The sequence below is a fragment of the Lagenorhynchus albirostris genome, chromosome 17 (assembly GCF_949774975.1).
Source record: "Lagenorhynchus albirostris chromosome 17, mLagAlb1.1, whole genome shotgun sequence".
NCBI classification, from domain to species: Eukaryota; Metazoa; Chordata; class Mammalia; order Artiodactyla; family Delphinidae; genus Lagenorhynchus; species Lagenorhynchus albirostris.
This window is the reverse complement of record NC_083111.1, coordinates 22049748-22072934: the sequence shown is the minus strand read 5'-3', so window position 1 is coordinate 22072934 and position 23187 is coordinate 22049748. Positions and strand designations below refer to the sequence as shown.

At 36.0% G+C, this 23187-nt stretch overlaps 1 protein-coding gene and 1 pseudogene across 1 annotated transcript in view; both read right to left on the bottom strand.

Moving 5' to 3' along the window:
- Nucleotides 1-2938: 2938 nt before the first annotated feature.
- The window catches only part of ZC2HC1A (zinc finger C2HC-type containing 1A), a 234526-nt gene continuing 214277 nt past the window's right edge, over nt 2939-23187 (bottom strand). Inside the window, exon 10 of the mRNA XM_060128011.1 lies at nt 2939-3034. Coding sequence (XP_059983994.1) covers nt 3022-3034 — 13 coding nt within the window. The 3' untranslated portion in view covers nt 2939-3021. The remainder of the gene's footprint in view (nt 3035-23187) is intronic.
- Nucleotides 22432-22957, bottom strand: LOC132507877 (glyceraldehyde-3-phosphate dehydrogenase-like; annotated as a pseudogene).

The window sequence follows — 23187 nt, the reverse complement described above, 5'->3', positions numbered from 1 at the left end:
AACATCATCCAAGAACTTTGTACACTCTGGGGAAAAAAAGGAAAGTATCTTCATTTTTAAACAGAATAGTTATATCCTGTTAGGTAGAAATATGACTTTGTTACTGGATTTATTTGGATTTTAAGTATGGGTTAAGGAGATGTGTCTAGATGTCCAACTGTGGTGGTATTTTTGATGTGAAACTTGGCCAGGTTTCAGGCCCCAGTTATTGAAATACTAATCTAGGTGTTGCTGTGAAGGTATTTTGTAGAAGTGATTAAAGTCTGTAATCAATTGGGAGGAAGGTATCCTCGATAATCTGGCTGGACCTGATCCAATCAGGGCTGAGGGTTTCCTGAGAGAAGAAATTCCCCCTGTCTAACAATAGCTTCCACCTATGCCCAAGACTTCTAGCCTGCTCTCTTGATGGATTACCCAGTGGATTTTGGAGTTGCTTAAACATCCCCCATAAGATAATTTATTGAATAAATTTCTCTGTATGTATCTCCTAATGGCCCTGCTTTTCTGATTGAACCTTACCTGATGTAGACAGGAAGCACCTGTTTGCTGTTATTACAATTTAGTAGACTACATACCAAAAGGCCAGAGAAAACTGTAGGATTAGACTGAATCTGAAATGTTGACAATAGAGAAAACTCAAAATTGAAAATATTTATTAACAATATATTCTTCAGTAAATTTGACAAAATATCTCTTTTAGTCTAAGAACAAGCCTCCGAAAACTTCAACTGTAGGAAATTAAGCAAATCCTTGCCAAAGATGTGGCATATTGATTGCCTTATAAATTTTCAAATACATCAATTATTGAATTTATTTTCTATGAAATCATTTTTGAGATAACTAAGTTGTCTAGAAAAACTCTGAGCTTAGATTCTTTTCCTAACTGGCAAATTTCAGAAAGCATTTTATCTGGTAAATGATGGAGAATAACCAAGGCCACTGCTTGGCTTCATCAGGATCTCATTAAATCCCTCTGTTGCTCTTGAGATTATTACATTTATAAATGAAATTTTTAGGTGTTTCTGGAATAGCTTCCATTATTTCTTGAGGTTTTTCAAAATGATTTTATGTTTAAATAAATGTGGTTTAGCTGTTGATCTTATTTATGATGACCATAATACAATTTTCTGTATTTCCTTTAAAATAATAATAATTATGCCAACATGTGTTGAGGGCTTACAATATGCAAGACATTCTGCTAAACCTATTACAGTGATTATCACATTTAATCCTCACAATAGGCCTTAGAGGTAGGTACTGTCATTATTCCCAGTTTACAGATGAAAAAATGTGGGCACAGGGAAGGGAAATAACTGGCTATAGGTCACCAAGGTAATAGATTAAGCTCTGTAAAACTAGAACTCATACTCTTAACCACTGTGCATCACTGTGGTTAGTTTAAAAACAAAAGGAAATTGCCTTTATTTTATTTATAATAATGGCTACAGTTTTGTTTGCCCAGGTGAAACTCTGTAGCCTACTGCTTAGCTTGTTGGGAACCGAGGCAGGCCCCAGAGGCCCCAGAGGGTCAGATCCTGGATGGCTTGCCAAAATTTGTTACAGAATCCAGGTTCCACTACTTGCTGCCAACAGGCCAATAAGTTGAGTGACAAGGTACTGAGGCAAGGAAAGCCACTGTATTCAAGAAAGCCAGCTAAATAAGAAGATGGTGGACTAGTTAAAACCATCTTAAAAACCATCTCCTTAAAAACCATCTTAACAACGGGGTGCAGCCAAAGGGCTTTTAAAGGGAGAGGCAGAACAAAGAAGCAAAACTGGGGCAAGTGGTGTTGGTGGTTAATCTTCGGCTCCAGATGTCTTGTGAAAATCTGGACACCACCTGTGTGACACCAGAGATGTAGTCAGCAACCTTGAGTTCTTGTATGCATCAGCGATTCTGACACATTTTCTCCCCCCAAAATCTAAGATTAGATGAGTTAATATCAAAGACAGCAGCTATAGGCTAAGATGAGGGAGGAGGAGCTTCCAGAATTTGGACAAGGAGCCTGCCCCTCCTGCCCATAGACTTTAGTTACAGGTTTTTATCTTTGTCCCTTAAAGGCTGAGCAGTTTGGGGCAGCTCCTGCAAAATTTATTAGCTTAAATCTGGTCATACTGACCCTACAAAGGCTCAAGCAGAAAAGAAAAGAAAGATATACAGAAATCTAGAAAGGCTTTTGTACCTGGGAGGGTCCCACAAGGTCCTGCTTGGTTTTGACACCACCATGGAGATATGAGGGGTAGGGTGCCTTGTTACTGCTCACTGTGTGGCCTCCACTGATGTTGCGTCATGTGCTTTGTTATCATTGGACATTGGTGAAAATCCTGACAAGTCACTAAGAATCCTCTGATACTCTCTCAACAGGGAGAGAGAGGGATGTCTCATTATTACCAAGTAGGGATGGAATTCCAGGCTCCCCATGTCTTCTCCACTGAAACAGGGATGGGAGAACTCACTACTGCATGGTGGGGATGAATGTACAGCTCCCCATTTGGTCTTTTCTGGCACCAACCTGGCAAGAAGAGTGCCTTGTTACACAGGGCAAGCCAGTCAGCCTTTGCTTGTGTGTGTTGGGTGTGAGATCATAAATTTTTCCATGGTGTTTGGCTGGAATAATGCAGTTATGTTCTAAAATTTTCTTGTCTTTCCCCTTGCCTGGTCCTTTGGCCAGAGAGAGAAAGTTTTTATTCTTGCTGTTTTTTTTGCTTCTTTGTTTGTTTTTTTGTTTGTTTTGTTTCTTTCTGTTTGTTCCTGTTAGTATTTATGGGTTGCTAGCTTTTCTATCACCCAGTCCAGGATATATGTGGAAAAAAGAAAATCCAGGAAACTCACCACCATGCTGTTCCCCAGGTACTGTGCTTTCTAGTTGGCCTTTCTCTCCCCATCTTTAATAATTTTTTGTTTGTTTTACATATATCTTCCAGGACTTGTAGCTGAACTTAGTGGGAGGTATAGGGGGAAATGTGTCTATTACATGCTTCTGCCATTGTAGTTCATATCATTATTATTTAAAGTCCTTTTTACCATCTGTCCCTATGGAAAGAAAGAAAAGTAGAGTTTAGAAAAGGAAGATGCAGAGAAAAATGAAAAACTCTGGCCTTGACAGCCCACAACAACACAGATGGACCAGCTTGGATCTCTCATTTCAAAGCCTCCTGTAAGGCCTGGAAATTTTCTTCTTATTTAGTATCACAAACTTCCTCAGCTGTCCAAGGACTAAACACAGGATGGATGGGGTATGGAGAAGAAGAGAGAAAGGATATAGATTGGGATGACTCACCATTGAGAAGGAAAGTGAATCCCATTATGTCACTTAGTATGGGTAAAATAATTTTATTGGAAAAACTTATAAGTCTAGGGTCTGTATATGAAGGCCCCAGCCTCCTGTTTCTTCCATCAACCCACAGAGAGGGAATTTGTACCCAGGCACTGAGGGACACATGGTGTGTTTTTGAGTAGAAAAATCTCATCCACTTTGTTATTTTTCCTTCTTACGTGGTAAATGGTGGATAAACAGAAAATTGACCTCCAGTCAGTCTGAGATTCAAGCCAACTTGGCATCCATGGAAAGTAGAGCCTTTTCTCCAATCCTGTGGGAAATTCAGCCTCTCCAGCTAAGAGCATGAAGGACCTTCCCTGACCCCCACCTGCCTGTAGGTAGCATATTGTTCAGGCAAATCAGAGCGAGATATATAGGTGGCTTCTAGATTTGTCTACTCATTGTATCACATTCACTCCAATATATATTTCAAAACTAGTTCTTGGGCTTCCCTGGTCGCGCAGTGGTTGAGAGTCCGCCTGCCGATGAAGGGGACGCGGGTTCGTGCCCCGGTCCGGGAAGATCCCACATGACACGGAGCGGCTAGGCCCGTGAGCCATGGCCACTAAGGCTGCATGTCCGGAGCCTGTGCTCCGCAACGGGAGAGGCCACAACAGTGAGAGGCCCACGTAAAAAAAAAATAAAAAAAAAAAAATAAAATAAAAACGAGTTCTTTTTCTTCTTAGACACAAAATCCTTTTAATTTTAAAGTGTTAGTAATAAGAGACAGACTCAGATTAATATGTATAAAAGGAACTTGATAAAATGTATTTTCTTTTCTTTAAAAAATAATTTCTTATATTTATTTTCAAACAATTCATAATAGTTATTTCAGTCAAATAGACGTCATGGTATTAATATAATTTTTTTAACATCTTTATTGGAGTATAATTGCTTTACAATGGTGTGTTAGTTTCTGCTTTATAACAAAGTGAATCAGCTATACATATACATCTATCCCAATATTTCTTCCCTCTTGCATCTCCCTGTCTCCCACCCTCCCTATCCCACCCCTCTAGGTGGTCACAGTGAACCAAGCTGATCTCCCTGTGCTATGCGGCTGCTTCCCACTAGATATCTATTTTACATTTGGTAGTGTATACATGTCCATGCCACTCTCTCACTTTTTCCCAGCTTACACTTCCCCTCCCCGTGTCCTCAAGTCCATTCTCTAGTAGATCAGCTTCTTATTCCCATCCTGCCCCTAGGTTCTTCATGACCATTTTTTTTTTTAGATTCCATATATACATATATATATGTGTGTGTTACCATATGGTATTTGTTTTTCTCTTTCTAATTTATTTCACTCTGTATGACAGACTCTAGGTCCATCCACCTCACTACAAATAACTCAATTTCATTTCTTTTTATGGCTGAGTAATATTCCACTGTATATATGTGCCACATCTTCTTTATCCATTCATCTGTTGATGGACACTTAGGTTGCTTCTATGTCCTGGCTATTGTAAATAGAGTTGCAATGAACATTTTGGTACATGATTCTTTTTGAATTATGGTTTACTCAGGGTATATGCCCAGTAGTGGGATTGCTGGGTCATATGGTAGTTTTATTTTTAGTTTTTTAAGGAACCTCCTAACTGTTCCCCATAGTGGCTGTATCAATTTACAGTCCCACCAACAGTGCAAGAGGATTCCCTTTTCTCCACACCCTCTCCAGCATTTATTGTTTGTAGATTTTTTGATGATGGCCATTCTGACTGGTGTGAGATTATATCTCACTGTAGTTTTGATTTCCATTTCTCTAATAATTAATGATGCTGGGCCTTCTTTCATGTGTTTGTTGTCAATCTGTATATTTTCTTTGAAGAAATGTCTATTTAGGTCTTCTGCCCATTTTTGGAATGGGTTGTTTGCTGTTTTGATATTGAGCTGCATGAGCTGCTTGTAAATTTTGGAGATTAATCCTTTGTCAGTTGCTTCATTTGCAACTATTTTCTACCCTTCTGAGGGTTGTCTTTTGGTCTTGTTTATGGTTTTCTTTGCTGTGCAAAAGCTTTTACATTTCATTAAGTCCCATTTGTTTATTTTTGTTTTTATTTCCATTTCTCTAGGAGGTGGGTCCAAAAGGATCTTGCTGTGATTTATGTCATAGAGTGTTCTTCCTATGTTTTCTTCTAACAGTTTTATAGTGTCTGGCCTTACATTTGGTCTTTAATCCATTTTGAGTTTATTTTTGTGTATGGTGTTAAGCAGTGTTCTAATTTCATCCTTTTACAGAAGTGAAAAATAATACAGCCTATTTGAAAATCAGCAAAGTCACACAACCTCATGACAGAACAGGGAGTGAATTACAGGTTTGAGCTGCAATGTCAGGCCTTCCACTGCAATGCCAGACATCCTAAGCTGACTCTACTGAAAGAAACACGATACATTTTTTGTGAGTTTCAAGAAATTGCCATCTTTTTTCCTTTCAGTCATTATAGCAAAACAGATCTATATATTTATTTTTTAAATGTTTATTTTTAACCATAATACTTAACTTCATTGTTCACTGCTACTGCCCCCACATTAAATTCTTGCTAAAATTTACATCACTTAACTGTGACAAAACAGTTAAACTAGTATTTTAGTCCTATGTAAACAAAGTAATTAACAGACAAAAAGAACTTTCACTTTTCAACTGATTGACATAAGGCTGTACTGACAGTCAAAGGAAGAGATAAATGAAATTATAAACCATGAGGCTGTCAGCACTGATTTCAATATAAATCAGGACTGATTAGAATCAAAATACAACACTCATTTACTAAGAAATATTTATCATGTGTCACATTTTATTAGAAGGGCTTAAGAAGGCTCTTTACACATGATCGTTGATCAACTGGTAGTGTATATGGGCTGAACTAAATCCCAAGGTAAAGGAGTTAGAGATATAGTCACATAAAAGAAAATAACAGAGGAATATTCTATTAAACACCAAATCTCTCTTTGTTTCCAGCATAGCTGAGCAGGCAACCTATGGAAAAATTGGCAGTGAACACGCTATATTTAGAAACATAAATGAAGCCCTGCTGAGAAATATCTTGATCCAATTACTTGGGCTTCTTTCAGAATAAAGTTGTCAGGCAACAGATAAAGATCTAATTTCTCAGGAATAAGAGTGTATGTGTGGTGATGTGTGTGAGTGATGGTAGACAGAATACCCAAAGCACCTTGATTCTAAATGGTTGGTTGCAATAGGTTGACTCGTGCCGGTGAATATAATAATGGGAAGGTGCTAATGGCAATAATTTTTTAAAAATCTTGATTCTCACAAAGCAAACAGTTTTTTTTTCTTTTTTTCAAAAGACAGCAATGCAATGCAGAGATGAGAAACCAACCTGTGATAACTGCAGATGTCAGAGGCCAGATATGTGTGTGCCACAGCATACCATTAGAAGGACCAAGCCGAGAAAGGCATATTTCTTGACGGTATTGCTGAGCAGAAAATATATAACGTGGCTTGAACTACAAACAGTTGCAGGCTTTACAGCCTTTACCCACAGAATAGAAAAGCCAAGGGCCAGCAAATGAAGGTCTCAGACCCCCAGTGGAAAGGCAGCAAAGCAGAGATGAGCAAAGAGCAATGTATCGTTTTCATTTTTTGTGTATGAAAAATCAAAATATTTGCTTGTAATGGTCAGTAATGGCTAAAGTATACTGTTTTCTAAATCTCTAGCAAAATGCTCAGCAAGGGTCCAATCTTTGTATCTCACTCATTCCTAAACACACACACACCCCTCCCCTTTAGGTGCATGGCTGTCACCCGCTGTAATCTCTGTCAATATCTTTGCCAGACTGAGGTGTTCTAATTGGATACAAAAGCAATCAATGTAATGGGACATAGTTAACCTCCCAGAAGCGTCTTAGTCTACTCAGCTGTGACAGCTTGTAGGAAATTTAAGTAGCTCCAATAAATCACTCAAAGGTAGGTAGTAACTGCTAATAGAGAATTTCAGGAAAAAAATATCGGGTAGGAAACATTCTAGCATTATATGCATCAATCTATGATTCTTTAAGCTTTGCCCTAATTTCTGTCCCTCTTTAGTATTCTCCGTACAGTAGTGTTTTTCTAAAGGACGAAGCTTGAATTGGATTTTCCTAAATTTGAGTTTTTATCCTGAAGTGTTTTCATAATGTTTTCTTGGCTCAATATTGACCTTCTGGTAATTTTTATTAATAAGGTCCAATGCTTAGCATCACATTCTCACATGGCCCATATTATGCATGTTTCTGCACACACATGTCACACACATGTTGACAATTCAAAATGAGACCAGCATTATGGCATGGACGCATGGTATTCACAGATTTAGCATCCCAGGTTTTCGCTATTCACAAAACAAAACTTCAAAGGACCATGAGATCTTGTGATTTTTAATTTAGCCGAGGCAAAAAAAAAATCTCTGAGGCTGTTTTGCAAGAGTATGTTATGTAGGTCATGGGTCAGCTCAGCTAATCCTTGAAATTCTGCTCATATTTTGTATATTTTAGATGAGAAATGCTAAATTATGTTGAGGTTAAATGACTTATTCAGGGTCAACAAATGGTGAATAGATGTACTGCATCCAATCTAGATCTCCTGAACTGTGCCTAGCAAATCATTAAAATTATAAATTTCCTACATAATCACTTCAAGATCAATTCCTAATCCTTCTTTTTAAGCATTTTCCAGACTTATTCTGCACATCAGGAAACAGATATTTTTACAAGTTGAGGGTTAAATTCTTTAAAGCATAGTAAATTGATACTTTTATGTGTTCATAAATTTTGAAACCTATATAACTTGGAGCTATAGACAACTTTCATAGTTAACTATTTTTACTGAATTGCAAGTTATCTGTTTTCCAGACAGAATCCACATCTCAAAACATTTCTTTAACTGGCTTCTTTTTCTCTCTCCGTTTTCTCTCTAGAATTCTACAGTGACATCCTGACAGAATTCTACAGGACCTCAGGCACATTTCCAACCCATTGCTGCCTGTGTGTCTTTGAGTACTGCCAACCCTTAGAAAGCAGTGAACTGGTGGAACTACACGCTAGTGGGTGGAAGAGCCCCAGTCTGGCAATCGGGAAACAAATGACTGTAGCAAGCCCACCCTAAGAGGCTCACGCAGATGCCTTCTAGCTGTCAGCAGAGGGGTACCATTTATACCCCTTGCAGTCAGCCACAAGAAAAGAAGCAGCCCCATTTTCCCAACCTATATAAAAGCAACAGCCTGATTCACGATACAAAGGGGAAAGACATCTATGGATAAACAACAACAATAAGAAATAGAAATTATTTAAGGCAGAACAACAGAATGTTTACTTAAGAAGAAAAATCAATTTGGAAAAACAAAAACTGGTAGCTTCCACTGAAATAGAACCAATAGAAAAGATGAACAAAATCTTTGGGCCAAAAGTAATAAGGGACCTCAAGGAGATAAAATTAGAGCCCCCAAAATACTTTTTAGAATAAATGAATATGGTTTCTGCTTTTTAAAAAAGTTGAATTTAAAAAATGAAAAATAAGAGAATGATAAATGCCAGTTGGCTATTTAGGGTTCTCAAGGATTAAGAGAAAGTGATATGCCATAACAAAAACTTAACGCCCACAGAGCTGGAATTTATGAATGAGAGAACATGAGACATGCAGAACAGATTCAGGAGATCTAATGAGAGTGTTATGAGAGTGCCCAGAAAGGCAGTGGAGGACAGATAGAAAATGGATCATTAGACAAAAAATTTGTTTTAAAGGAAGCTACCAAAAAAGAAGAAGGAAGCTACCCTGAATTGTACAGTATTCAGATCAAAAGAATTCACCATGCCATAGGCAGTACTGATGAATACACACACACACACACACACACACACACACACACACACACACACACACACATCTAGACATATCATAGCAACATTTCTGAAATGCAAGGAGAAAAAGAAAATTTTACAGCTCTCAGAGAGAAAGTTACAAAAGAAAGAGAGAAGACACACTTTCCAAATCATCGTTCACTAGAGTTAAGTCTATGTTGACGATGGCAGAATGATTGGAATTTTGTAAAACGTATTTTAAAAGAATTGTTGAAATAAAAAGACATAATTTAAGAGACAGCCTCATAATAGCATGATACTAAAAATTCTAAATTGTTTTAACTAAGGATTTGGAGCAAGGGTGGAAGGAAGTGGGAAACTAAATATTTTCTAACGGTTTAATTTCTACATGAAGTGTGAAGACACAGCAAGTGAAACATCTTGGGAAGAGAATATTCAACACTCCTAAAATATTCTAAAACGCTAATTTTGATTGGTAAAGACTGGAAGGGAATCAAATCAGAAGCTAATTCTACATTAATAAGGGTAAAGGGGAACAGAGAAACTTCCCCAAGACAACAAAAGTGAAGTAAGATAAAGAGAAGAAAAAAGTAATGGAAAAGAAGATAAAGTAAAATTTAAGGAATAAAACCACTGTTATGTTACCAGAATAAATGTGCAGAAACACTGAAAATAAATGAACCGTTTAACTTAAGAAAATAAAAGGAAAAAATAAATCAAAATGGAATTAATCATAATAAATAGTATATGTAGTGAAAATAATTAAAATAGAATAGAAGGGAAATATTGAAAGAATAATAAAAGCAAAATCTAGGTTTTTTTTATGACTACTTAAATAGATAAGCAAACTGAATAAGGAAATAAGAAATCTTAGGAGAGTAATATTAAGGAATATACATGTGGATAAGGTATTATAATTGCTTAGATAAGCAATTAAAAGTATTAAAGATAATATAACACACAACTTCCTAGCAACATATTTAGACAGCTAGAACAGTGCTGCCTAATAGAATTTCTGCAATGATGGAAACATTCTCTCTTTGCATGATCCCCATGGTAGCCTTTACCCTTATGTGGTTGTGGAGCACTTGAAATGTGGCTAATAAGACTGGAGAACTAAACTTTTAAAATTTATTCAATTTCAATTAATTTACATTTCAATAGTCACATACAATTAGTGGCTACCACATGGGGCAGCACAGAGGAAATGATGTTCACCTCCTGAATTTGACACAAGAAGAAAATCTGAGTAGATCAATATCATACAAAAGATCAAACAATTGAATATCTGCTAATTTAAAAGGCAACAAGCCTAGACTGAACAGCTGAGTTCTTTCTAACCTTTAAAGATCAGATCATTCCTATGTTATTTAAACCATTTCAGGTAGTTTAAAAATAAATGGAAATTTCTCTAATTCATTTTATAAAGTTGGAAAATCTTGATCCCAAATTCGACAAAAATAATACAAAAAACAAAACCATAGGCCAATTTCACTAAAGAATAACAAAACAAAATTCTAAATATTAGCAAATCAAAGCTAGTAGCATATTTAACGTTTCATAACTAAGTTTTCTACTAAAATTATTGGTGTAGTTCAACAAGTGAAAATCTGTCAACATAATTAATTGCACCATTAAGTTAAAAAGGAAAATAACATTCTTATAACAACAGCTGCTGTAAAAGAATATGATAAAATGCAAACTCATTCCTAAAAATACCTTAATTTAAAAAACTTACTTAAACATGTTAAAGGTTACCCAAAATCAATAGCAAATTCTGTAAATGGTGAAGTACTGTAACCGTTTCCAGTAAATCATAAAAAAGAAAAATATTATCTTTACTGTTAGTTCAAAATTATTTTAGACTTCCTAGACAAAGCTTCAAAACAATAAACTTAAATACTATAAATTTTCAAGAATACGCTGATTTATCTTTATTTGTAAATGAGTGAATGCCTTAAATGGTTTTCTGAATTTAAATATTACAATAAATTTCAGGAAAAAATTTATGTAAACTTAGCATGTGAGAGATCTCTCAAGAAGTCAGGGACTCTGGAATACTCAAAATAATGAAAGAATAAATCTGACCACCAAAATCAAAATATTTCACATGTCAGAAAATAACATAAAGTTAAATACTAATGATTTAGAAAAAAATTTGTGACTATGAGAAAGTGTATTTATTTAATTTCTTACCAGTGTTATAAAAGAAAAAGAGAAATAATTCAATAATTTAAATAATTTACCAAACTATTTATGAGAGAGGAATTAAAATGGAAAATGAGCAAATAAAAGTTGGTTAATCGTATAAGTGGTCAGAAATATGTAAATTATGACTATAGTGAGATACCATTTTATTCACATTAAATTGGCCTACAGTTTCAAGAAATGGTATCATCCAATGTTGGCAGAATGTTGATTGCTACAGTTTTTGGGAATTAATCTCGCAAAATTTATTAAAATTAAACGTACTATGACTTATGTTCCAAGAAGGTCACTTTGGAATTTATTCCACAGAAGTAAATGTATATGTACAGGAGCTGCATTGCAGGACTGGTTTTAGTAATATAAAGCTAGTATGACACCCATGGATGGAAGAACTGTGAAATATGGTGTGACTATTTAAAAGGTGCAGATGTAAGCTATCATTATATATAGAATAGATAAACAAGGTCCCACCATATAGCACCCAGAACCATATTCAATATCCTATGATAAACCATAGTGGAAAAGAATATTTTTTAAAGGATGTATATATATGTATATCTGAATCACTTTGTTGTACAGCAGAAATTAACACAACATTGTAAATCAACTATACTTTGATAAAATAATAAATGAATAAATAAATAAATAAAGGGATGAGTTTGAGGTGTCTCTGTTGTCCTGATGGGATGTGTATGTTGTACTGTTCAATACAAAAATCAAATTATAAATTAAAGTGTATAATATGATTCAGTTTTTATATAAAATAAATCCTACATATGTGTTTATATGTTTCTGGGAACATGAATAAAATTGTGGGAAGACACACCTATTAGGCAGTGTGTTTGTTGCTGTTTGATATTTTCCCCTTTTTAAACTTTCTTTTACATTATATTTTTTTTATTTTAAAGAGTAAAACAATCTTACTGTAGCAAATGAAGCTGTGTAGTACAAAGATATACAAAGGAAAGCTAATTATTGCCTGCATCCCACCTCTCTGTTCCCTTTCTCCAATACCACTCTTTGTGATAACAAATGCCAGCAAGCCTAAGGTGCATCCTACCTCACCTTTATCTTTGCTTAAACAAATATGAATATATACAAGCATATGCACATACATAATGGTTTGCTTCTGTGTAAGGAAATAGAATCATACTGCACACATTACTTGGTGACTTGCTATTTTCACTAGGCAATCTATCGGGAATATTCCTGATAAACAAGAGAAATATAAGTGTGGGTGTGTGCATGTGTGGGGTGTATGTCTTTATTTCCTCTCTGAGCACTTTCACACACACAATTTTAGTTGAGTGGATATGTCACAAATGTTGGGAGAATTTTTTTTTCTTTTTTGGTATCAGTTTAGATTGATTTTGTGTTTTTTTTTTTAACATCTTTATTGGAGTATAATTGCTTTACAATGGTATGTTAGCTTCAGCTTCACAACAAAATGAATCAGTTATATACATACATATATTCCCATATCTCTTCCTGCTTGCGTCTCCCTCCCTCCCACCCTCCCTATCCCACCCCTCCAGGCAGTCACAAAGCACCGAGCTGATCTCCCTGTGCTATGCGGCTGCTTCCCACTAGCTATTTACCTTACGTTTGGTAGTGTATATATGTCCATGCCTCTTTATCGCTTTGTCACCGTTTGTGTTTTGTTTTTGTTTTTTCACTGGCCACTCTTCTTTCCCTGTCTTTCATAGGCCAGGCTGTTAATACGAGATAACTCAGATGAGTAGAAATTGAAGAAAAAAGAGAAAAAGATGTTTACTTTTTAATAAATCTTGCTTTAGCTTCCTCTTTAAAATGAGCAGTCATCATAGATAACTAATAAGAACCTGCTGTATAGCACAGGGAACTCTACTCAGTACTCTGTAATGGCCTATATGGGAAAATAATCTAAAAAAAAAGGAAGAATGTATATATGTATAACTGATTCACTTTGCTGTACACCTGAAACTAATACAGCATTGTAAATCAACTGTATGCCAATAAAAATTAAATAAATAAATAAGTAAATAAAATGAACAATTATTGGTTTTGTAGTTTAGATAATCTAGCAGGGAAAAACTAAAGGAACAATGAATTTATGCTGTGTACTAATATGTTCCGATTTGCATTCCTTTTATTTCTATCATATTTTTATCATATGGTACTCCATATATATAAAGAGTAATTTAGTATTTATAATGTATGTGGAAATCCACCTAAAGAAATATAACATGTTAATCAGAAATTGGGGAGCAGAGGGTGCTCAATAAAATATTTATTAACCCTGAAAATTATGAGGAGTCATTTGGCAAGAACAACACATAGCACTAGCATGTAGATGTATAGTCTATTTACTGAGACAGATTAATTCATTGAATTAATATATCTACCTGTAAAGTCAATTCTGTGAGAAAAACATAGTGTAAACTGTTTTCACCATAAGCGAAAGGATGGTTTAGAACACAAAATACCAGCCTTGACATAGTATCTTTAGCTTTAGCTGTCTACACTTTGCATACTTTGAGACTAATATAATCCTATTCCCTTTGGAAAAGCTCTTTACCAGCTGTCATCGTTAAGAAGCTGTAGTGCGTAGTGTGTAGTGGGTAAGAGCATGGGCTTTGGACCCAGACTTTCTGGATTTGCATCTTGGATCCACCTCTCCTTATCTGTGTGATCTCTGTGCTCTATTCCTTATCTGTACAGCAGGCTTAAGGATAGCATTTACCTCCGAGGGTAATGGGGAGGATCCAATAAATTAATGATATGTAAAGCTTTAGAACAGTGCTTGGCACCTACTTAGTGATAAATGTTTGCATTATTTTTGTTGTGTTGTTGTTAAGATGCGGTTGGCCATTATGCAATGGGCCAGTACCTGAGAAACAGTCAACCCAGCACTCTTCCCAGGAGACCCCTTGCCAACTCAAGTCAGGACATTCACAAAGTGAACTCTCCTGGCTGAAGCATCAATCTAAGGCCAAGGTGAATGGTAAAAGATTCTGAGAAAGGCAAGAGGGTGATATTGAAACATGAAGTTAGGTGAAATTTTAAAAATCTGAAATCTAAAATATTTAGAAAGTTAATCTGTCAGCCATGACTCTTACAGCTCCCAGTATGTCTGCCTCCAGAAATGATTTCCCCAACCTTGTTCCTCATCCTAATTTCCCGCTTCTCATCTTCCATGCATTAAAATTTTAATTAAGTTAAAATTGTTTCTAAAATAAGAGTTAATATCATCTTAGCCAGAGACAAAAATAACCTACTATGGATAGAATGTAAGAGCTTAATTTAAGATACCTTTGTCATACCTATTTTGGAGCTACTCAACTGTTTGCCGTATGATTTTTATTTGTTTATTATCATGGTTTGTTTTTTGGGAGGTGGTTATATTTCAGATAGTTGAGTAGTTTTATGGATCTCCTGGTAAGTGAAACACAGCTAGAAAACCATTTTTCCTGGACGCCAACACCCCCTTCCAACTTGCTTCACTCTGAACATAAAATGGTCTTTCTCCCAAACCTTTTACTCACCAAGTCTCAATCTTTAAATTATCTCTTTCATTGAATCTTCTCCATTTCTATCACCACTGTTGTTACTTCAAAACAGGATTGCCATCAATGTCTCCTATCTTGATTATCTGATTCCTCACCAATGCATCCTATATCGACATGAACAAGGGACTTCCTTCTCTCAATATAATCTGTCTTCTCTTTTAAATTCTGAAATGCTCAAAGTCTGGGACCATGTTACATTCATGTCTGTATTTCCAGTTTTTAACCATGTGCTCAATACACAGCAACTGAGGGGGTGGAAGGAGATCTTGAATTTAAATTTTACTTACAGTGCTAAGAGTGCTGCCATTAAATTAAACACTTTTACTTTACAAAGACTAGCTTACAAGCTCTTTTGGGTATGATGAGCTTGTTTAGGAATCAGGCTTTCTTTGTTCTTTGTCTATTCAACCTTCTCAAATGTCTACTGCATATGCCAAGAGGAAAATCTAAATCTCTGCATGGTCATGAGTGAGTACTTGAAAACCTGTTTCCCCAACTGTTAGAGATGAAAAGATTTCCTGTAGAAAAAAGTATCAAGAAGAGAATCTCATCTTAATATTGGAAATAATGATTTTGATGAGTAATTTAGGTTAAAAAAAAAAGTATTACCAGTGAGTCATTTCCTTGGTAGAACAACAGGTGGCAGCAAAGGGGGCTAATCTTGACATTTGAATTTTTTACAATAATTAAAACTGAAAAATGTTTTTTATAGACCATTCTGAATCCCCTCTAAAAATTAACAGAAATTCCAAAGGACAAATGAACAGAGATGTGGACCTTTAAGAGCTCTCTTGGAACTTCACTTGAAAAAGTTACTTTTTGGTAGATCTAAAAAGAAGAAAAATAAACCAACTGAACAGATGCTTTGCTTCCAAAAAGATGCTCATGGGACCTCTCTCTTGCGTTGGCAAAATCTTATCTTCCTGTTAAACAATCTGTCCATCACAGCAACATTTCAGTTTTTAAATCACCAAATTTAATTTATCATATGGTTTGGTGTATGACTTTTTTAATCCATAACTAAAATCTTTTGACAGGAAATGTTAAATTTGAAAAAAGAGCATTAAAGTTTTATAACAGGCACCACAATTTATCTATTCTTGGAAAATGAAAAGAACCATGGCCATTAACCTAATAATTTCAAAGGCTAAGGTGCTCCTTCACATGAATTATCTGGATAATTGACTGAATTTTTAATTTAACTATTTATGTGATTTTAGCAGTGATGACAACTCTTTCTTTTACAGAAATTCTTTTTTTTTTTTTTTCACATGTAGTCTTATTTGCAGAGGAGACTAAGATCAAAGACAGGGAAAAAGCTAAGATCCTCTTTGTACCCAAAAGGGAACAGAGAGAAAATAATGAATAATCATAGCAAATCACTGAAGCAGCTCCAGATGTACCCAAACTGATTATAGTCAACAGTCCACATATTTGAAGTCTAGACCCAGGTTTAGTTACTGGTACAATTTTGAATACATTGAAGATTTTCAGGCCACTTACAAGTGTAATGGTCTTTTTTTTTTTTTTTTTCCCCTTTAAAGGCAATAATCTGTGCTTTCAGAAACAGACCTTGTTGGGATGGCTTACAGATACTTTTTTTTTTAGCTGAAAGTGGGAGAAAAATAAAGCTTGCCAGATAACAAAGGTAATTTCAGAAGTGTAGACTGACATCATGTTTTAAAATAAGCAGTCAGGTATTTACGTCCCCAACTTTCCTTCCATTACCTCCTCCCTCACTCTTGGCAATGCCACCTCTACCAACTCAGGCCCCCATGTCTTCTTACTTCCTCTTTCCTCTACTTTTTAAAGCTTACTTTCAGATTCACATTCACTCTAAATAATACATAACTTATAACAGGTGTCAAAGCCCTAGGTTAAAGTTCTACTGAGTAAAATGTCAGGCTCCCAACTATCGAATAGAGGAGGGGCTTAAGAGGCATAGAGAAGGAGGAGTTATGGTCATTGGACTAAAAGCAATCCATGTAGTTGCTCCTTCCTCTGCTTCCATGTACAACTTGCTAAAACCATTGTGGCCTCACATTGCAGACATGGACATGCGATTGGTCTTCCAGGTGAATAACTTCTCTATTACTGTAATACACATGTATAGCCAATACAATAAAAAATTGTATAATTCATTTAAAACTGTCTGAAGGGCACAGTTTCTCAATTAGAAAATTAGACCTTCTCTAATTAACCAGTCTTTAAGAAATAAGGTCAACACCCACCCTTATTTCCCAGAGAACGTCTTCTCTCAAAAGAAAATATTGAAGGGGGCTCACTCCCGAATGGAGGGAGCCCTAAAGTCAAAACGTGACTTAATAACAAGGGAAAGATAGCAAACCAGAGAAAATAGTGAAAAGGCAATCAGCACAAAGGAAGAAAGAAAAGAGAGTCATAATAAAGGAATTTTGTTTTCAGAGCAGGAAGAATCATGCACACCAGGACTGCCACGTTCAGTCAAAAACATGTGGAAAATCTGTCCCCTAGTCAGGCCACTCTTGGCAACTGGATGATAAGTGTGGGTGTTGGGTCAATATCAAGTCCCCCTGACCACCAGGGCTTCCAAACAGGAAGCAAAGGAAGCATCTGAGTCAGGTTCCAAAAAAGGACAACAATGTGTATGTCCTCACTGTGTTTGGTTATCTCTAAATGAAAATAAATCTGGTGCCACCTGGATCACCACCAAAACAAGGTGATGATCTCGAGATGGATTCATTCTGCTTTCTATTCACTTAAAACTCTTGTGGGAAAGAAGAGCTGTTAGGACACAATTATATCACTAAAAACAAGAGCAGAGAGACCATGATGACATATGTTTTACCTCACAGATTTAGGATTAGGACATGTGAAAGCACATTAAAATCTGTGAAGAAAGCATAATTTGTGAGCTGGAAATTAAGCCACAGTGTTGGGACATCTTTCAGCTCAGCACAGTGCAACTAATCGATCGCATTATTACACAGATCCGATCAATGGCAAGGAGGCTTAAATTGCATGGACACAAGCCAATATCTGTCTGATGTCCACATAATGAAGGTATATATAATTGTGGGAATGGGTCCTCATTGGCAAAGTATATTTCTTGGTTTTAGGTACCAGATCTCCTCCAACGTTTCCAAAGAGCTGAGACCACCTAGGATTTTAGGCTACAGAGAAGAAAATTTGTTTAATTCACAGAATGTTAGAAAATGCAACTATGATAACAATTGTAAATTATTACTGGATGTATATTATGTGGCAGGTACTGGATTAAGTCTGTCATGTGAATTATCTTGTATGATTCTCACATAATGCAATGGAATAGACCCTGAAAATTCATAATTACTGACCAAAACCCTCGGGGAGAAATAAGTTCTGGAAGTCCAAATATTTTGGATTATAGAAAGGCAATAGGATACATATGCCATATATTTTGTAACCCCTCTGGAAGGGCTTAGAGCAATCATACAATAATATTTCCAAATTAAAATACATAAGTATTTACACTAAAGGGGGGTAAATGAAGATGGTAAACAGGTAATGTTTTGCCACCAAATGAAATTATTCTAAATCTTAAAAACATTTTTTTAAGAAATTTTGGATTTTAAAATTGTGTAGAAAGATTTTGGACTCAGTTTCTTCTATATTTATATCCAACATTAGTATGGTACATTTGTCGTAATTAATGAACTAATGTTGATGTATTATTATTAACTAACGTTTACAATTTATTCAGATTTTCTTAGTTTTTACCTAATATCCTTTTTTTCTTTTTCTAGGATATAACAATCCATTTAGTTGTCATGTCTTCTTAGTCTCCTCATGGATGTTACAGTTCCTCATACTTTTCTTGTCCTTGATGACCTTGAGTTTTGAGGAATACTGGTCAGGTAGCTTGTTGAATGTCCCTCAGTTGGGATTTGTCTGATGTATTTCTCAGAATTAGACTGGGGCAATGGGCTTAGGGAGAGAACACAGATGTAAAGTATTATTATTATCACATCATTTATTGGGTACATACTATAAACATGACCCATCACTGTGGATATTAACCTTGATCGTCTGGCTGAAGTGGTGTTTCTAACGTTTCTATACTGTATAGTTATGTTTCCCACCTTTCCCTCTTTCAATACTGTACTATTTGGAGAGTAATCAGTATGCCAAATCCACATTGAAGAAGTGGAGAATTGTATTCCCGTTCATCATCAGTGGTATATCTACATAAATTATTTGAAATATATATGAACACATTTGTCTATTCTCTCCCAAGTATTTATTTTTTTAATCACTTATAGACTCATGAAAATTTATTTAATTTCCACTTGAGTCATTGAGAGCTCTGTCAGTTAACTCACCTTGTATATTCCCTGCCCCAGCCCTAGAGTCAGTCATTTCTCCAAAGAGCTCTGGTTCCTTTTACTGAAGAATAGTATTAGAAACCAAGATCTGGGTGTTAGATGTGCTTGTTACTACTGAAGGGTTTTTTTAGGCCCTGAGAGATGACAGAGTATGGAAATATATGTGTATATACTTGTCCAGGTATATATACACATCTATAATTATCCCTGCATGTAACTATCTTTATCCATGTTAATCTAAACATGAATTCATATGGATGTCTCCAGCTCTAATCCATTACCAAATGGATCATTCTAGCCTTTTCCCTTGCACGTCTATAAACTCCCACTTCAAAGTGAGAAACATCATCCATTTACCTATTTGTTCAATTCCACTATACATATATAGTGCTTTCAGAATTGTTAATCTGCACCCTCATGAAAACAACTTTATTAACTAGAACACAGTGCTTCTGTGTAGTTCCTTTGTCTTTACTCACAGTTTCCCTTCATTTCCCAAGTTACTTAGGGCAACACCCTTTCCCTCACTCCATTCAGTGAGGGTATGTCATATATTTTTAATACAGTTAGAGTCTTGTGTCACATTTTTCATTCTATCACAGGAAACCCCCAACCTCCTGAATGATTTTTTTTTGGCATACATTAAGGTCCACACTTTGTGCCAAACTGCTCTGTGGGTTTTGACAAATGTAGAGTGCCAAGCATCCACCATTACAGTGTTACAAAGAATAGTCTCACTACTATAAATAATCCTGTGGGCTTCAATTATTCAGCCCCTCTTCCCCAAACTCCTGCAGCAGCTGATCTATTTACTGCCTCTACAATTTTGCCTATTCTAAAATGTCATATAAATGAGTCATCAATGATGAAACCTTTTCTATATAAACTTCCTTCTTTAATTTTGTCAAAAGTTCATAAATAACAGAAGTAAAACCAATGAATCACAGAAGTAGTAATTAGTAAGTTTATTTTGCACACACAACAAAGACAATTCATGAACCAAGAGCGTGCAAACCAATACATGGAGTGAGGCTCAGTATATATTGTTACAAAGCAGTTTACACAGTGGGAAGCAGTGACTGTTTATTCTTCACAGTGATTGTTTATAATATTAGAATTTTCTTAAATGATAGGGAATTGGCTAGTGATTACCTCGTATCCATTTTGGGAAGCAGCTTAAATTTTTCTTTCTTTTCTATTGAAGTATAGTTGATTTACAACATTGTGTTAGTTTCAGGTGCACAGCAAAGAGATTCAGTTACACATACATATATATCTATTTATTTCAGATATCTAAATTTTTCTTATGATTTCCAGAGGCATAATGAGAAATGACCCAAGTCAAGTTAGTCTTGCAAACGAAGCTAAATTAAGCTTGGTTTGTATGACTAAACTGTTTTTTTCTGAGCAGGGAATTTTCAAGACTGGTTTCCATTTGTTTTTGATCTGAACAACTTGTTATTTAAAAGTCATCTATGTTTTCACATGGTTTGATAGCTCATTCCTTTTTATCACTGAATATACATTCCATTGTATGAATGTACCATAGTTTATTTATCATTTTACCTACTGAAATAATCCTTGGTTACTTTCAGGATTTGGTAATTATAAATAAGACTGCTGAAAACATTGGTGTGCAGAATTCTGTGTAGATAAAAGTTTTCAAATCAGTTGGATTGATACCTGGAAGTGTGATTGCTGAAATGTATGGTAAGACTAGGTTCAGCGTTGAAAGAAACTGGTATACTGTCTTCCAACGTGGCTGTATTATTTTGCCTTTCCACCAGCAGTTCTTTTGTATTTTAGCTACTTTAATAGGTTGCATTGGTATATCATTATGGTTTCATTTGCAATTCCCTAATGACATATGATGTTGACCATCTTTTTATTATGCATTCTTGTTATATGCATATCTTCTTTGGTGAGGTGTCTATTCAGATATTTTAAACATCTTTTCATTGGGTTGTTTTCTTATTGAATTCTAAATTTTTTTTCCTATAGTTTGGACACAAGTACATTATCAGATATACTTTTTACAAATATTCTCTCCAAGGCTGTAGTTTGTCTTTTCATTCTCTTACCAAAGCATGTCACAGTGCAGAAGTTTCTAAATTTTATAAAGCCCAACTTAATCAAAATTTCTCTTTCATGGACTGTAATTTTGGTGTTATATCTAAAAACTTATTAAATTCAAGGCCACATATACTTTCTTTTGTTTTCTTCTAGAAAATTCATAGTTTGCATTTTATATTTAGATCAGCAGTCCATATTGAGTTAATTTTTTGTGTGACATAAGATCTAGGTTAATTTTCAGGATATAGTTGTCCAATTGCTCCAGCACCGTTTATTGAAAATACTTTCATTCTCCAATGAGTTATCGTTGCACCCTTATCAAAAACTAATTTACTACAGTTGTGTGATCTATTTCTGGCCTCTCTATTCTGTTCCATTGATGTATATGTCCATTCTTTCACCAATTACTATGGCTTTATAGTAGTCTTAAAATTGGTAATCAGACTTCAAGGGTGGGGGAGTTCTGGTTAAAGTGACTTAGCAGGGTTCTTGCTAAAACTGGATTTTATAGAGAAGTGTACAAATAGGCTTAGGAGAAGGTTCAGGAGCCTGACTTAAGTTTGCTCAAGCAAAGAATCTTCATCAAAGGCAATGTCTTGCCTCATAGATTGAGCTAGGAAGTGTTCCTTCTGCTTTTGTTTTCAGGAAGAGATTGTGAAGTATGGTATTATTTGATATAATTTCTTTCTTTTTTTTCTGCAAAGAGTATACTTTATTGATGGTACATGACAAGACAAGGTAGGGCTCCCTAAGCCCCTCCCCTTCTTCAGGGGGTCTGGGATGGAAACTGTGCGGAGGTTGGGAAACTCTCAATGTGTTGGTGGTTGGAGCTGGGGCAAGGACTGCCCAGCAGCTGAGAACCTCTCTTCTTCTCATGCTCTTGCTGGGACTGGTGGCCCAGGGACTCTTACTCCTTGGAGGCCATGTGGACCCTGAGGTCCACCACCCTGTTTCTGTAGCCAAATTCATTTTCCTAACTGGAAATGAGCTTGACAAATGATTGTTGAGGACAATGTCAGCCCCAGCATCGAAGGTAGAAGAGTGAGTGTCACTGTTGAAGTCACAGGAGAAAATCTGGTCCTCAGTGTAGCCCAGGATGTAGCCCATCCCTCTACAATGCTGAAGTGGTCATGGATGATATTGGCTGGGGTGCCAATCAGTTGGTGGTGCAGGAGGCATTGCTGACAATCTTGAGGTGGTTGTCATACTTCTCATGGTTCATGCCCATCACAAACCTGGGGGCATCAGCAGAAGGGGCAGAAATGATGACCCTCTAGGCTCCACCCTTCAAGTGAGCCCCAGCCTCCTCCATGGTAGTGAAGACACCAGTGGACTCCACCACATACTCAGCACCAACATCACCCCATTTGATGTTGGCAGGATCTCACCCCTGGAAGATGGTGATGGCCTTTCCATTGATGAAAGCTTCCCGTTCTCGGCCTTACTGCCATGGAACTTGCCATGGAATCATACTGGAACATGAAGACCATGTAATGAAGGTCAACAAAGGGGTCGTTGATGGAGACAATGTTCACTTTGCCAGAGTTAAAAGCAGCCCTGGTGACCAGGCTCCTGATACGGCCAAATCCGTTCACTCCCACCTTCACCATCTTGTCTCAGGGACGCAGCTGGCACTGCAAGAAAGATACGTCTGTCGAACGGAGAGGAGCAGAGAGCTAATTTCTTTTTTAAATATTTGGTAGAATTCACCAGTGAAATCCTCTGAACCTGGTGTTTTGCATTTTGGAAGGTTTGAAATTATCAATTAAATTTCCTTAATAAATATAGGGCTATTAAAGTTATTTATATCTTCTTTTGTAAGTTTTTATACATTTGGCTTTCAAGAAATTGGTCCATATATTTAAGTTTTCAAATGTA